The sequence below is a fragment of the Narcine bancroftii genome, chromosome 9 (genome assembly GCF_036971445.1).
Source record: "Narcine bancroftii isolate sNarBan1 chromosome 9, sNarBan1.hap1, whole genome shotgun sequence".
NCBI lineage: Eukaryota > Metazoa > Chordata > Chondrichthyes > Torpediniformes > Narcinidae > Narcine > Narcine bancroftii.
Genome location: NC_091477.1, coordinates 119,455,657 through 119,471,021, shown reverse-complemented (window position 1 = coordinate 119,471,021; position 15,365 = coordinate 119,455,657). Strand labels below are relative to the sequence as shown.

The window sequence follows — 15,365 nt, the reverse complement described above, 5'->3', positions numbered from 1 at the left end:
TGTCCTGTTTGTCCATTGCCTACCAACAGTTCGCTATTACATCTTAAATAGATAGCCTTGTGGGAGTGGGCAAGTGTCTTGGGGAGTGCAGTAGCAGTTCTGATTTGTTTCAGGAAGCTCAAAGGGTTTTTTTTTCCATTTCCCCTGCTTATTGGTAAAAGGCTGCCAGTGAAGCCCCCTGCACTTTGTGGCCAGATGTGGATTGTGGATGTGGGCGGGTGACAATGAACTTGAATTTGACCAACCTGCTGACCATTTGCTGCAGGTTGACTTGTCCGCCCAAGGCTGCAGGAACCTGCAGAGGGTTGTGAACAGGGGTCAGACCATCACACACACCCTCTTCCCTCCATCTACAACTCTCACCACCTTGGAAAAGCAGCCAACATATTAAAAGACTCATCCCATCTCTCTTCTCCTCTCTCCCCCCACCCCCCCACTTCCTGTCAAGAAGAATATACATGAGTGTGAGATCACACAGAATGAAGGACAGTTTCTTTCCTGCCATTATCAGACTCCTGAATAAATCCCAAGAAATTACATTTATACTCTCCTTTTTCAATTCCAACTGAACTCTCTGTAACTGGACTTTGTATACTGCCTTGTACTATGTATGAGATGTCTGACCCAACTTACCCAGGCCAACCAAAATGTCCCAGCCAGTTCCACATGCCTGCATTTATCCCATATGCCTCTAAACCCATCCCATTCAACTATCTGTCCAATGTTTTTTTTTAAAACATTACAACAGTACCTGTCTTGACCACCTTCTCCAGCAACCTTTTCCATACACTCACCACCCTCGTTTTTTCAAGTTTCCTCTCAAGTTCCTATTGAATCTCTTCCCCTCTCCTTAAATCTATGTTCTCTGGTTACTGATTCCCTTACTCGAGGAAAAAGACTCTCTGTATTCACCTGATCTGGTCCTCTTGTGATTTTGTACACCTCAATAAGATCACCCCTCATCCTCCTGCGCTCCAAGGAAGAAAACCCCAGCCTGCTCAAACGCATCTGTAGCTCGGGCCTGGCCACGACTTTGCGAATCTACTGCTTGGCAGCATCTATTCTGCAGCACAAACAAGGTGTGACAGTGAACGAGAACTTGAAAATGGACCGACAATGTGCCTGCAGAAAGCAAAACATCATTAGTCGGTGGCAGAACTCAGCAAGTAAGCAAAGTTTGAGGTTATTGTCACGTACCAAGATGAAGTGATAGAGGTTGTTTTGCAAGCAGCTCGGTGGAAATCTTGCACGTCGTACAAGTAAGACAGTCCAGAGTGCAATTTTACAGTGAGATCCAATCATATAGAGCAGGGGCAGTATAATGTTGGTGTCCCACAGGCTCTCTGGGCTGCAATTTACAGTAACCAGTTATTCTACTGACTCTCAGGCATTTGGGAATGTGGAAGCTGAGTACCCTGAGGAAATGGGAAAACACTCTCTCTATACACACACACACACACTATATATATGTATATACATTCTATTCTCTCTCTCTCTCTGAAGCTAAACACCATCTGCTGGAGGAACTCAGCAGGCCACGCAGCAATGGTTGACGGGAGGAATTTGAAGAGTTGAGGGGTATGTTTTCCACACACCAGGCGGTGAATATCTGCAGCGAGCTGGAGATGCAATAATGACAAATCACTTTGACAGGTTAGAGGATGAGAAAGGTGACGAGGGATGCAGGTATAAAGGATTTGCATGGATGGACATCAAGGTCATTGGGCTGAAGGGCTGGTTTCTGTGCTGGTGAAACTTGAGGTTGAAGCAGGCACAGCTCCTGGCTCCCAATCTTGACAATATTTTACAGGATCACTCTGAGACTGTCCTGTTCAGCTGCATCATTGAGAGGAGAGTTCATCGGACCAGAGGTCAACGCAGAAGATCATCAAAACAGCCAAGGGTTTCCCTTTCCTCTATTAATGATGTTCACTGGGAGCGTTGCTCCAATATAGCTCAAAGAATTACCAAGGACCCTTTCCATCCAGTACACAGGACCTTTGACCCACTACCATCAGGAAGGAGGTACAGGTGCATCAACATCAGAACTGCCAGGCTGGGAAATAGCTTCTTCCCACAGGCTGTGAGATTGATGAATCCACATAAATCATAGTTATATTTTTAAAATTATATCTGCATGTTCATGTCATGATTGTGCCAAGATCCGTGTGCTCCATGGTGCAGAGAAAAGCTATTTTCAATCATTGTTTTTACAGATCTGGGTGTTACAGCTAGAGCAACATTTACTGTTCCTAAATTATTCTTAAGGTGAAACCTCTCGAACCACTTCAATCCCGTTGGTGAAGGAGCTCCCAGACTGATTTTGAGGAAGGATGTGAATGGAGAAGGTTGTGAATAGAGAAAGATTGCAGTGTTCTTGTGGAAGGAGACCTGGGAGTGCTTGTACTTGAATCACAAAAGGTCAGTTCGCAGGTGCAGCCACGCAAATGGGGCGTTTGCCTTCATTGTTGGAGGAGTTGAATTTAAGATTCAAGGAGTTTCTGCTGCAACTGGAAAAACACAGCGCTGGAGAAACTCAGCAGGTCAAACCGTGTACTTTAGAGAGCAAATTTAAAAGTACATGACCTACGTTTTCGGGCTTGAGGCCAAATCTATTTTATTCAGGCTACATTTTGCTCAGAGCTCAATGAAGCTCTGACACCCAAAACATCGGTTATGTATCTTTCTAAAATCTGCTGTTTGACCTACTGAGTTTCTCCAGCGCTGTGATTTGACTTCAATCACTGTGTCTGCTAGACCTTTGTTTTACTGCTGCTACTGTACAGGGTACCGGTGAGGCCACAGCTAGAGCATCATACGCAGTTCTGGTCTTGAGAAAGGTTGATTCCTGAAATGAAGAGTGCCAGCTTATGAGAAAAGGTGGAGCAGACTTGGATTGTTGGGAGTTCAATAGGATGAAGGAGGAATCTTTTGGAGACATAAAATAATCAATAGATAAAACAAGGGAGGTGGTTTCCACTTGCAGGTGAGACATAGCCTTGGGATTTGGGGAAGTAGATTTAGGATGGAGATGAGGAACTTCTTCTCCCAAGGAAGTACGGTGGGGCTCCCTCGTTAAACTTTTTTAAAGATGGGAGCTGTGCGGAATGGTGGAGCCGACTAGATGACCTGAATGAACTGCTTCTGTCATGATATATTTCTGTGGGTTTTTGGTGAGAGAAACGGCAGCCCTCGTGTGCCAACTGCCCTTTACTTTTCCCGCTGGGAAATGTCAGGGGTTTCGGGGAGGGGCTGTCAGTAGGGGATGAGGGTGTGTAGTTATGCGTCTTGAGGGCAGTGACACTGTGTACTAATTTCAGTATGTCCCAAGCTAAATGAATAGAATTTTAATGTCAAGATGTAAAACAAAAAGAGGTATCTACTTTCTGAAACATGGGAGATTTAAATTTTTTTTTTAAATTAATTCTTTTTAAAATTTTTACACCCAATTAACCCAAAACCCAGTGGGAGAAAACTGAAGCCCCCAGGGGAAAACCCATGCAGACACAGGGAGAACATACAAACTTCTCATAGGCAGTGTGGGATTCAAACCCCAGACCTGATCTCTGGCGCTGTAAATGCGTTGCGCCAACCGTGCTGCCCCGATAATTGGAACTCGTGCAATTGGTACGCAGTGATCCAAACCACGTGGCAGTTCACCACAACAGCTGATCTAACCCGTCCATTCTCCCCGATGGGGTACAGACTGAAATCATAAAATATTTTTTAATGTAGTCGGTAGAAGTATGGAGGAAACCAAACTAGACTGCTTCACAGGGAAGGGGGGCCCATAAACTTTGAACAGAGTCCTGGGGAGTGGGGGGAGAGCATAGCCAAGAAAAGGTTGGGAATGGCTAGTCTAGAGGGATGTTTGTACATTTTTCCTGTTGTTTGCATGGGTTTCCTCCCATTAAAATCCACCACCATGAGGGGGTTTGGTAGATTAATCAGGTGTCATTGGGTAGCATGGGTTTCAATAGCTGGAATCAGTTTCTACCGTGTCGTAAATAAAATTTTTAAATTTAGAGTAGGACAGTATAGCAACACCTATTACAGTGGGCAGTGACCTGAGCTCGAACCCTGTGCTGTCTGTAAGGAGTTTGTACGTTCTCCCCATGACCAATGTGGGGTTTTCTCCAGGGGCTCCAGTTTCCTCCCACCCGTCAAAATATATGGGGTTGGTCGATTTTTTATTTAGACATACAGTATAGTAACAAGCCATTTCGGCCCTCGAGTCCGTGCTAGCTAATTTATACCTACAACCACTGGTACATTTCGAAGGGTGGGTGAAAACTGGAGCCTCTGGGGAAATCCTGTGCAGACACAGGGAGAATGTACAAACTCCTTACAGACAGTGCGGGATTCGAACCCCAAATACTGGCACTATAAGTGCGTTGTGCTAACTGCTTTACCAAGTGTGCCATAATTGTTTTTGGGCGGTGTGGGCTGTTAGCATTCTCTGAATTAAAATGAAAAGATACGTGGATAGGAAGAGTTTAGAAAGGTATGGACCAAATATAGGCAAATGGGACTACCCCTGAATACCAACTTGGCCAGCATGAGTGAGTTGGACAAAAAGGCCCTGTTCGATGAGCCCTTGAATTTCCAAGACTGCAGGAGAAGAGCTGGGAAATCGGATGATCAGAGCTGGGGGATCTGCTGCCCATTTTTTCAGGCATGACAGGTTTGGCGAAGGCAGTGAAAAGTCCATGCATTACCTCACAGAACGCGGGTTGGTATGTTCTCCCTGGGGGCTCTGGTTTCCTCCCACATTCGAAACGTACCGGGGTGTTAATTGAATGGCCTTTTACTGTGGTGTACATCTAAATTAAAAATTAAATTAAAACACTGAACAAACCTCGATAGCTGTTCTCGCGTTCCTTTTCTCTCTTGTTCTTTTATGTAATAAACTGCATCTTTATTTAGTGCAATGTTAATAGTTACACAGCGCAACTCATCCTGGGTCACCTGTTAGCCGATTCCACAATCCCATGTATTTAACAAAAGATCCAGTAGCAGAGCTTTAACATAAAGGACACATGTTATTTGCATGAAGTCAGTTCCCCCAAATCTGCCCAGTGGTTTGCAGATGGGGTGAATAAATATAGTTTGCTGCCCTGCCTCTTGTTGGAGGGAGATTTTTTCCGTTGTGGGACCAGGTCTCCCTACCAGAGGTCCGCCATTCTCTGCTGCAATGTGTAGCAGGTCACTTTATGGATTTATTCAGCCGTGATCTATTTACACCCCTTCCCCCCCTATCCTTTCTCAGCCTCCGACTGTTCCACGGGGTGGTCATCTTGAGAGCCATGGCCCATCCGCCGGGCCACAAGTCCACGGCTGCTGTCTGAAGGCAGAACGCCCATCCTCTCTGGACCGGAGCCTCTCCTCTCCTGCTCCCCCGCTATCTAGACGTGCGTCTCCAGCCCCAGCAGCCGGTCCATGCGCTGCATGTTCTTGCTGATCGTGGCTTGGCACGTGATGACTTTGGCACACTCCATCGGAAACCAACCGATCTCACCGTCTCGCAGACGCTCGCCTTCACACCAGCCTGCAAGGCGAAGAGGTTGTGTTAGTGCTCGTTGTACGTCAGTCTACAGGGGCTATACAGCACATTAACAGGTCCTTTCAGCCCATCCAATTAGACCTACAACCTTCGATACATTTTAAATGGTGGGAAGAAACCGGAGCACCCAGGGTAAACCTTCAGACACTGGGAGAACGTACAAACTCCTGACAGAGTGCACTGGATTCAAACCCCTGTCCTGATCACTGGTGCTGTAACAGCGTTGTGTTAATTGCTACTGTAACTGTGCCTCCCCATCTGTGGAAAGTGCACTGGCCATTTGCATCACAGCCTGATCTGGGAGGTCAGCTGCCCAGGAATGCAGAAGACTCCAGAAGGCAGTGATTTAAAACCAGGCCCATCCCAGGCACTAATCTCATTGCAGAGATCGATGTGAGGTACTGCCTCAAGAATATTAGGAAGGACCCCCATCACCCTGGTCACACCTCTTCTCGCTGCTACCTTGACAGTGAGCTTCAGGGAAAAGTCAAACAGGTAAGGACTTTATTTCCTGAAGCGTAGAAGAAATGAGGAAAGATTTGATCGAGGTATGCACAATTATGAGGGGGACAGAGAGTAAATGCAAGCTGGCTTTCTCCATTGAGGTTGAATGAGATACAAACCAAAGGCCATGGGTTAAGGGTGAAAGGGGAGAATTAGGGGGAATTTCCTCACACAGAGAGAGGTGGGGAACGAGCTGCCAGGTGAAATGTTGAATATGGGGTCAATTTTAACATTTAGGAAAATATTGGACAGGTACATGGAGAAGTGGGGGATATGGATTGGGTGCAGGTCAGTGGGTAATGGTTCAGCACAGACTGGAAGGGCTTGTTTCAATCCATGGACCTATCCACGTGGATTGGAGTTAAGTTGGGGGGGGGGGGGGTGTTTGTATCTGGCTTCTACTTGGAATGGGCGGAATTCCTGTCAGGGTCTGTGGGGGTTGAGCAGAGGGAGGGGCTGGAAGGTGGCCGGCCTCTCTCTTTTCACTGGGTCGGGGGTGGGGGGGTGGGGAGAGACACACACACTCACCGTCCTCCACGTGCTGGTACAGCAGCACTACGTCAGCCACCTGGAGGGAGAGCTCGTCGGGCTGCTTCGCTGGGTATGTTCTGATGATCTCCACCTGAGTCAGGGCTGCCGGGGGCGGGAGAGAGAGAGAGAGAGAGAAAGAACAATGTGAGGTGTCCACAAAGGTACCAAGACCCTGGGGGAGCCTTAAACCAGCAGCTTACGAGGAGTTCACCAGCTTGTACTGAATACTAATTGGATCATAGCTGTGAAACTGCACCCACTATGGTCTTCCTACTGGAGTCGTATTGCAATTTTAAAGTTTTTTTTCAGGAGATCTAGCTCAGGTCCACGAGTCCATTGTGCTTAATTACATCCACCTGACCAATTAACATCGAAATGAATCCAGAACACCTAGCGGAAACCCAAGCAGACACGAGGAAAACAAACAAACTCCTTTCAGACCGCGTCGGTTTCAAAGCCGGGTCACTGGCACGTTGATCGTTTTGCGCTAACCGTGCCACCAATTCCAGAACTCTGGAAGCAGCAAAGACTAAGCTGACAGCTCAGTTTTCTGCAGGGAACCCCCAACCAGCCCTCTAGATTGAGCAGAAGCAGACCATTTGTACCCATGCTGACGACACCTTTCCCTAACATCTGTCTCAGTGCCACTAATCCTGTAACCCCATGTTGCTTCATAACCACAACTCTACTGGGTTTGCCCCACAGCCCCCTTAGATGGAGAGTTCCAAAGTTTCCTCACCTCTTGTGTGAAGAAATATCTCCTCTTGACCCAAGTAGATAGGGTAAAGAAAGCTTTTGGTACACTGGGCTTTATAAAGCACAGTATTGAGTTTAGGAATCAGGATGTTATGCAGAAGACATTGGTGAGAACAAATTTGGAGTATGTGTTGGTCAGCTAACTGCAGGTAAGATATCAATGGAATCTGTAGATCCATCACTGGACTCCCTGTAATGCAAGTGTCCTGAGGTGGGCAGACCAGCCAAATGCAATCATTTACACTTCGACCTCCTTACAGACAGCGTTGGATTCGTACCACGACAGGCATTCTCTCACACTTCAATGAGGGGCTCAAGCCCAAAACGTCGGTTCTGTATCTTTCCTTTTGTTGCATAAAGGACACGGTTTGACCTGTTGACCTTCTCCAGCATTTTGTGCTGTTACAGCCCTTCGAGTCAGTGCTGAACCATTATTTTGCCTACTCCCACTGACCTGCACCCATCCAGGTACCTGTCCAAATTCTTAAATGTGAAAATTGAGCCCACATTCACCACTGGCAGCTCGTTCCACACACCCATCGCTCTCTATGTGAGGAAATTTCCCCCTTTCACCCTGTCCTCTGGTTTGTATCTCACCTACCCTCAGTGGAAAAAGCCTACCTACATTTATTCAGTCTATCAAATCGCCCCTCATTCTTCTACACTCCAGGGAATAAAGTTCTAACCTGTTTAACCTTTCCCTGCAACTCAGTTCCTGAAATCCAAGCACCATCCAAGTTAATCTTCTCTGCTTCCTTCAAAATGTACAGGGTTGATGGGTTAATTGGTCACGTGAGTGAATTTGAGCGGTGTGGGTTCATGGGCCACAAGGGGCTGTTACCTCTCAATTAAATAAAACTAATTTCTCATCAGGTGTAGAGCTGCAATCTTCCCCTTGCCCAGTTGGTGGCGCTGTGTGTTCACAAATGGCCAGCTCCCTCTTTTTTCCCCTGCAACCCAGATCCCTCTGCCAGACACTCACTCGCCCTGTCTGGGTGTTGTCTCTCAGCACCGTTCTGCCCCAAGGCCGCCAGCCAGCGAGCGCGGTCACTCCTGCGGGGAAACAACCAAGACCAATTAAATTGCATTCCCCCTCCCCAGCGACTCCCGGCTTCCGCAGCCCCCAGCTCTGGACCCATTTGCTGTAGTTCACTCCTCCTCACAGTTGAGTGAATCTCGGCCGGTTTGCAAAGTGGTCCACAGACCACTGCTATGCCCAACCCCCGGAAAGCTGTTGCCTCAGTTTGCGTGAGCACTCCTCTCCCACGAGAGACCATTTCTCTCGTTATCCTCCCTCGATCGCACCAGCTCCTGACTGGCTCCTCTCTCGATTCAGCCCCAGCAATGGAGGCCTCACAATTTAGCGCCGACTTGTCAACCACTAAAGTGCGGGGACCTGACAGAAGCGAGATCAGGGCAGTACAGGAGCAAACCCTATATCGCTCAATGTCTGCAGTGAACACGATGCCCATTAAATTTTTAATTTAGACTCCTTTCGGCCAAATACTCCAAATAACCTACAAACCCTGTACAAGGGAGGAAACCCACGCAGACATGAAAAGAGCATACGAACTCCTTACTGAGCTTCTCGGATGGATCTCACCAGGACAGGCAGCGTTGATGTTTCTGGTTGGAAACCCTTATCGAGACTAAATTGATATTTGGGAGATGAAGAAGAGGGGCTAAGGTGAGGGGGCGTTGGACAGAAGGTGCGGAGAGGTGGAGGAGGGGCAGCAAGGGGGAGAGACCACTGGGAAGGTGGGGGGGGGGGTCCGTGGGGGGTTGAGCAGAGGGAGGGGCTGGAAGGTGGCCGGCCTCTCTGAAGTTAGAAAGAAAAGTAAGTTGCAGGAGTAGGTAAAGAGATGAAAACAATGGAATGAGATGGACCTAAAATGAGAACAATAAATGTTACAGCATGAAGATCGATTTCTGTCCCAGATGAAGATGATGAACTAAACCCTCTTCTGCTTGATATATACCTCTCCATCTTATACATATTCATGTGTGTTTGAGTGTGTCTAAAAGCCTTAAACATGACAGTATTCCATCTGCTTCCTGATGGCCCATTCTTGGCACCCTCCACTCTGTGTGAAATATTTGGCACCCACATCTCCCTGAAACTTCCCCCCCGCTCACCGAGGACACGTGTCCTTGAGTAGTTGACATTTTCACTGTGTTAATGCCGCTCATGACTTTGCTCTATATGGTCCCCCTCAGCTGCCGACGCTCCTGAGAAAACAACTCTGGCAGCGCAGGCGTGTGGGCCAAAAGGGCCTGTTACTGTTCTGTATCTCCAAATGGTAAAATTTTAATTTCATCCCAGATGTTTTGAAGCAGTTCAGCACCAGTAGGAAGGCTGCCCAGAGCTCTCCCCAGAGCTCAAGCCCTCTAAACCAGGCAAAATCCTGCGTAAACTTCTCTTGTCTCCTTTCCAGAGCCTCCATGTCCTTCCTGTAAACAGGGTGACCCAGTACTCCATGTGCTCTAGCTAAAGCTATATATAGCTGCAACGAGACTTCCTAAGGGCAGCATGGTTGGTGTAAATGTTAGTGCAATGGCTTCACAGCACCAGTGACTAGGACCAGGGCTGGAATCCTGTGCTGAATGTAAGGGGTTTGTACATTCTTCCCAGAGTCTGCGTGGGTTTTTCCCCAGGGGCTCTAGTTTTCACCCACTGTTCAAAAATATACCAGGGTTGTAGATCAATGGGGTGTAATTGGGTGGCACAGACTTGTGGATTGAAATGGCCCTGTTACAGTGCTGTAGGTCTAAATTGAAAATTTAAAAGGAAAATTCTTGAGAAAAATAAAATTGCAGGACGATGAGGATCGGGTATCTGGCGGGGAGACAACTTGCTGAGTGAGTGTTGTTTTCTGGGCTGTCTTCTTACTAAGTTCTTCACTGGCGATGAATTCCTTCAGCGCATCTAGTTACATTTTTAAATTTACTTTTTACAATTTTTTCAATTTCGAGATACAGAACAGTAACAGGCCCTTTTGGCCCATGTGCCCGGGCTACCTGAGTACTCCCATGTGACCAACTGATCTACTAGCCCTGTATGCTTTGGAATGTGGGAGGAAACCCACGCACGAGCAGGGGGAACAGACAGACGGCAGGGGATTGGCACCCGGGTCACTGGAGCTGTAAGACGTCGGTGGCAATCGTGTTTGGAAATTCGCTAGACAAACACAGCGCTCGCTGTTGCTGGGTTACTGGGGAGGTGAACAGGTTTACAGTGACACCTGCACTTGTGGGTCGGTGAGGTGGGGGCGGGGCCTGGAAATGTCACCATGCTGCAGTTTCTCTGCACCACCTACTGAGGTAACGGTCAGCAAGGGTAAAATGTTAAACCCAACAGTCTACAGATGATTATAGGAGAGTGGTTGTATGTTAAAAATGGGAAACATAGTGCATTTACCTCACTTGCCAAGAATTGGGCAACAGAACACACACACTCAGCCCATTGCAAAGCAATTCACACACACATACGCGATCCATTAAAGCATACATCACTCAAACACACTCAAAGAGATCCATGAAACCATCTAACTGTTTACGGCGTGGAAACAGGCCATGTCGGCCCTTCGAGTTCACTAGAGCAACTCCACTAGCTCAACCTTCCCGCTCTCTGCCCATAAACCTCCAACCCCCTCACCTCCATGTACACATCCAACCTTCTCTTAAATTTCAGAAGTGATCCTGCCACAACTATCTCTTTTGGAAGATCATTCCATTCTGCCACCACTCGCTGAGTGAAAAAGCATCTTCTAATATTTCTCCAAATGTGTTGCCCCCTTACCCTTAACTCATGCCCTCCTATTCCAACCTCCCCTGCCCTCAGGAGAAAGAGTCTGTTTGTGTCTAGTCTATCTATTCCTTTAATAATTTTAAATACTTTGATCAAGTCCCCTCTCAGTCGTCTACATTCCAATGAATAAAGTCCCCATCTCCTTAATCTCTCCCTGTAATCCAGATGCTGTAAGCCAGACAACATCCTTCTCTGCACCCTCTCCACCTTATCTATATCCTTTCTATAATTTGGAGACCAGAACTGAGCCCAGTACTCCAAACCTGGCCTCACCAATGCCTTAAATAGTCACAGCATATATCACATACACACACACACACTGAAGCATATATCACACAAAGATCTATTGAAGCACTTCTTCTGAAGCATCTCGCGCACACACATACACACAATCTGCTGCCAGTAACTGCCTGTGTTGTGGAAGAAAAACAAGCTCAGTGGCAACACATGATACACTCACACGTCTTGTGAAAGTGCATTGAATCTTCATAGTGAGGGAACGTGAAAGCCCATTGTGAAGCCAGGGACGACCGCGAGATTGTTGAATAGTTTATTTCAGCTGAGCTCCCAAGGCCTTGAACCCTTGCTCACTCCCAGGAGATTGTGCCCAGCACAGAGTGTTAATCAGCATCTGGGGGCGGGGGTGGGTGGTGGGGGGAAGGAGCTGGGTGAGCTACTTCCCCTCCCTCACAGCTTCTTCACTCTCCACCAGCAACCCTGAAGCACTGCAACCTTACACAGCTGGCAGACCCAGAGCTCTGGCATCAAGTGTTCAGTCACTCCAGCCGCCTGCCCTTTGCCACTCACTTCACAAGGGACCTTTCATCCCCTGGCAATGCCCTGATTTGAACACAGCAAGATCCCAAAGCATTGACTGGAAGTGTTGGTTGAGTGGCCAACGATGGACAGGACACAGAACACCTTCGTTCTACACCTGAGCTCTGGCTTGTGGGTTGTAACTCAAGGTGCGAAGCGAACTAAGAAGAGAAACAGGTAGATGGCTGAGTAAAATGGTGGAGGAGGAAGGGGTGAGGAGGGACGAAGGGGCAGGGAAGCAGATAGGAAGTAATGGGTAGGTATAGGTGGGACAACAGGAGGTGCTCCACTTGCACCCACACCTCCTCCTTCACCACCATTCAAGGCCCCAAACAGTCCGTCCAAGTGAAGCAGCCCTTCACCTGTGAAATCAACGGGGTTCATCTAACCGCATCCGATGCTCCCATTGTGGCCTCCTCTACATTAGGGAGACTGAACGCAGACTGGGGGAGCTCATTTCATTGAGCACCCCGGCTCTGTTCACATCAATAGCACATCCCAGTGGACAGCCACATCCATGCCGACATGTCTGTCCATTGCCTCATGCACTGCCAAACCAAAACCACAGGTAAATTGGAGAGGCAGCAGCTAATATTCCACCTGAGCACCCTCCAACCACTCCAGTGTTCCCGGACCCTCTGTCTCCTTTCCTCCAGCTCTCCACTATCTTCCCTCTCCATTCAAAGAGCAATCTTCCCCCTCACCCCAACCCCTCATCACTTCTGAGATGTTCCCTCCGACCCAAATTGACTTCTTGCCTGCAACCGCTCACCCCCCCCGCCCACCATTTAATTCAGGCGCCTGCCTGCTTTTGGCTCGTAACTTGATCATGCCTGAAACATCAGGTATGTACCTTCAACTTTGTGACATAAAGAGCCCTGAGTGACCTGCTGAAATTTTCCAGCATTTCTGTGCGAATGGCATCTTTCCTATTGCTGGACAACCAAAACTGTGTGAAGAAGTCAATGAGTAATTGACCCGATTGGTTCTCAAGGTGTTGACCGGAAGGGAGAATTCCCAAACAAACTGTACTCACGGTGAATCTGCCCCGAACACCATCACCACCTTTTCTCCGGCGTGGTTACTGAGCATTATGAGCCGGAACAGGTAACTGATGGAGCTCTGCCGGGAATACAGCATGCTCGAGGTGGTCTTCATGGGAGACAGGTTCATTCCTTCCGCCTCGCACAGCTCCACTTGTAGCTGACACCTCATGACGTAGTCAGTCACAACGTAGCTCTCCTCACTGTAATGACAGAATTAAAAACGTACACAATGAAGGATTGTAAAAATGCCCGATGCTGAGTCGGGCCTATTGGATCATGGATGGGAGCAGGAGGTAACACGTGGAGTGGATGGCTGAGCGCGAGAGGAGGTGCACTCCTTCTGCAGGACTGTCTGCGTTTTCCTCACACGCGGACTCCCTGCTCCATCCCCACAGTTGCTTCTCTACCTTGTGGAGTCATGGCCCCCAGGGATTGATTGGAATGTGGCCTTTTCTTTCTGTCTCACCTGGTCGGTACCATCGAGGCCATCTGGTCCATGCAGCAACTGCTTCAAAGGAGCAGTCCGAATCATAGGCGTTAATCACGGAACAGTGCAGAACAGGTCCTTCTGCCTGACTCATCCAAGTGGGCGGCACATTTAGTGTAGTGGAGACCCCTAATATGAGTTATTTAACATAATTTAACGTCACTTTATTCAACAAAGGGTGGGGAGGGGGGTGCAAGGTCAGGGCGAGCCTTACTAAAATAAAGCTCAGCCTAGGGGCCCGGGTGCTAGTTAATCCGTCACTGTGTAAGGAGTTTGTACGTCCTCCCTGTGTCTGCGTGGGTTTACCCCGTGTGCTCTGGTTTCCTCCCACCGTTTTAAACATACTGGGGTTGTAGGTCAATTGGGCATAACTGGGCAGCACTGGCTTATGGACCAAAGGAGCCCGTTATCGTGCTGTATATATCTAAATTAAATTGGCATCTGGACTTGTTTCATGCCTTCATTTGGTTCATTTCCTTCCAAGCCTCCATATATCTATCCAAATGCCCTTTGAATGTACCCACACCTACGGTTACCTCTGGCAACCATCTGAGAGAAGTGCAGGCCCCCTGAATTGCTCCCCCATCACCTTAAACCCATCCCCTCCAGTTCTACTCTGGGTAAACGTCTTGTGAATTTAAATATGTATTTCTGCTAATGCTCCAGGAATAAAAGCCCAACCTTTGTAAAACAAATAAGATAGAGAGAAAGATATCTTTACCATCATTAAGAGGAGTGTGGTCAGTGGTTCTCAACCCTTTTTCTTTCCACTCACATCCCACTTTAAGTATTCCCTATGCCATCGGGGCTTTGTGATTAGTAAGGGGTTGCTTAAGGTGGGATGTGAGTGGGAAGGGAAGATTGAGAATCACTGCTCTGGACCCAATTGTTACTGAAATATTTTGCTTGAAAAAAATTGTCATTGGTCCATTTCCTTTGGAGTTCTGAAACCCCGTGCACATAACGAGTCAATGAGGTACGATTAAAACCGTGGTTTTCAAACTTTTTCTTTCCACCCACATCCCACTGTCAGCAATCACTGATGGCATAGGGATTACGTAAAGTGAGTGGAAAGAAAAAGGTTAGATTGATGGTGCAGTAGGTGCACAGCATTGTGGGCTGAAGTGCCTATGCAGTTCTGCGTTTCACAGTTCTAGATCCACTACCTCATCCTCAGCGCCCACCACTGCAAGCTGCTTTCAATCAGAGCTCATCTGTCAGTGCTTCCGAATTTGGTTTTAATTGGCTGAAGAAGCAAACCAGGCACTTGGCAAGCAATGAGGCTGAAAGACACAGGCCATTCAGACTGAAATGAAGTGGAATTACATGGCTAAACATCCCAAAGCACGCTCGGCCTCTGAGGGGCAGATGCTGGAATCCTGAGCATATAAAGCAATGCTGGAGGGACTCAGCGGGTCAGGAAACAGCCATGGAGAGAAATAAACCGTCATTGGGGCCCTTGATTGACAATGATTTCAACTGGAAGGAACCGCCAGAGGGTTCTAGGACTGCACTCATCGGGACGAGGGGGTGGGTGGGACCACAGAGGAATTTCGAATGCTGAAAGGCCTGGACAGAGTAGATGTGCCAAGGGTGTTTCCCCACGGTAGGGGATTCCAAGCCCAAGAGGGCAGAACTTCACAATAAAGGGGTGCCAATTTAAAACAGAGATGCAGAAAATTGTCTTTAGCCAGAGGGTCCTGGGTCTGTGGAACTTGTTGCCACGGGTGGCTGTGGAAGTGAGGTCGTTGGGTATATTTAAGGCAGAGATTGGCAGGTATTTGATGAGTTAGGACATCATTTGACTACAGGGGCTGAATGGGAGGATGGATCAACTCAAGATTAGAATGGCGG

At 47.9% G+C, this 15,365-nt stretch overlaps 1 protein-coding gene across 3 annotated transcripts in view; it reads right to left on the bottom strand.

Moving 5' to 3' along the window:
- Nucleotides 1-4,881: 4,881 nt before the first annotated feature.
- LOC138742721 (rho guanine nucleotide exchange factor 26-like) overlaps nucleotides 4,882-15,365 on the bottom strand; it is a 118,373-nt gene continuing 107,889 nt past the window's right edge. For all 3 annotated transcript variants that reach the window (XM_069897501.1, XM_069897502.1, XM_069897499.1), the window contains 4 exons: nucleotides 13,015-13,224; nucleotides 8,337-8,407; nucleotides 6,596-6,700; nucleotides 4,882-5,548 (listed from right to left, as the gene is read on the bottom strand). In XM_069897501.1, coding sequence (XP_069753602.1) covers nucleotides 5,406-5,548; nucleotides 6,596-6,700; nucleotides 8,337-8,407; nucleotides 13,015-13,224 — 529 coding nt within the window. In that variant the 3' untranslated portion in view covers nucleotides 4,882-5,405. The remainder of the gene's footprint in view (nucleotides 5,549-6,595; nucleotides 6,701-8,336; nucleotides 8,408-13,014; nucleotides 13,225-15,365) is intronic.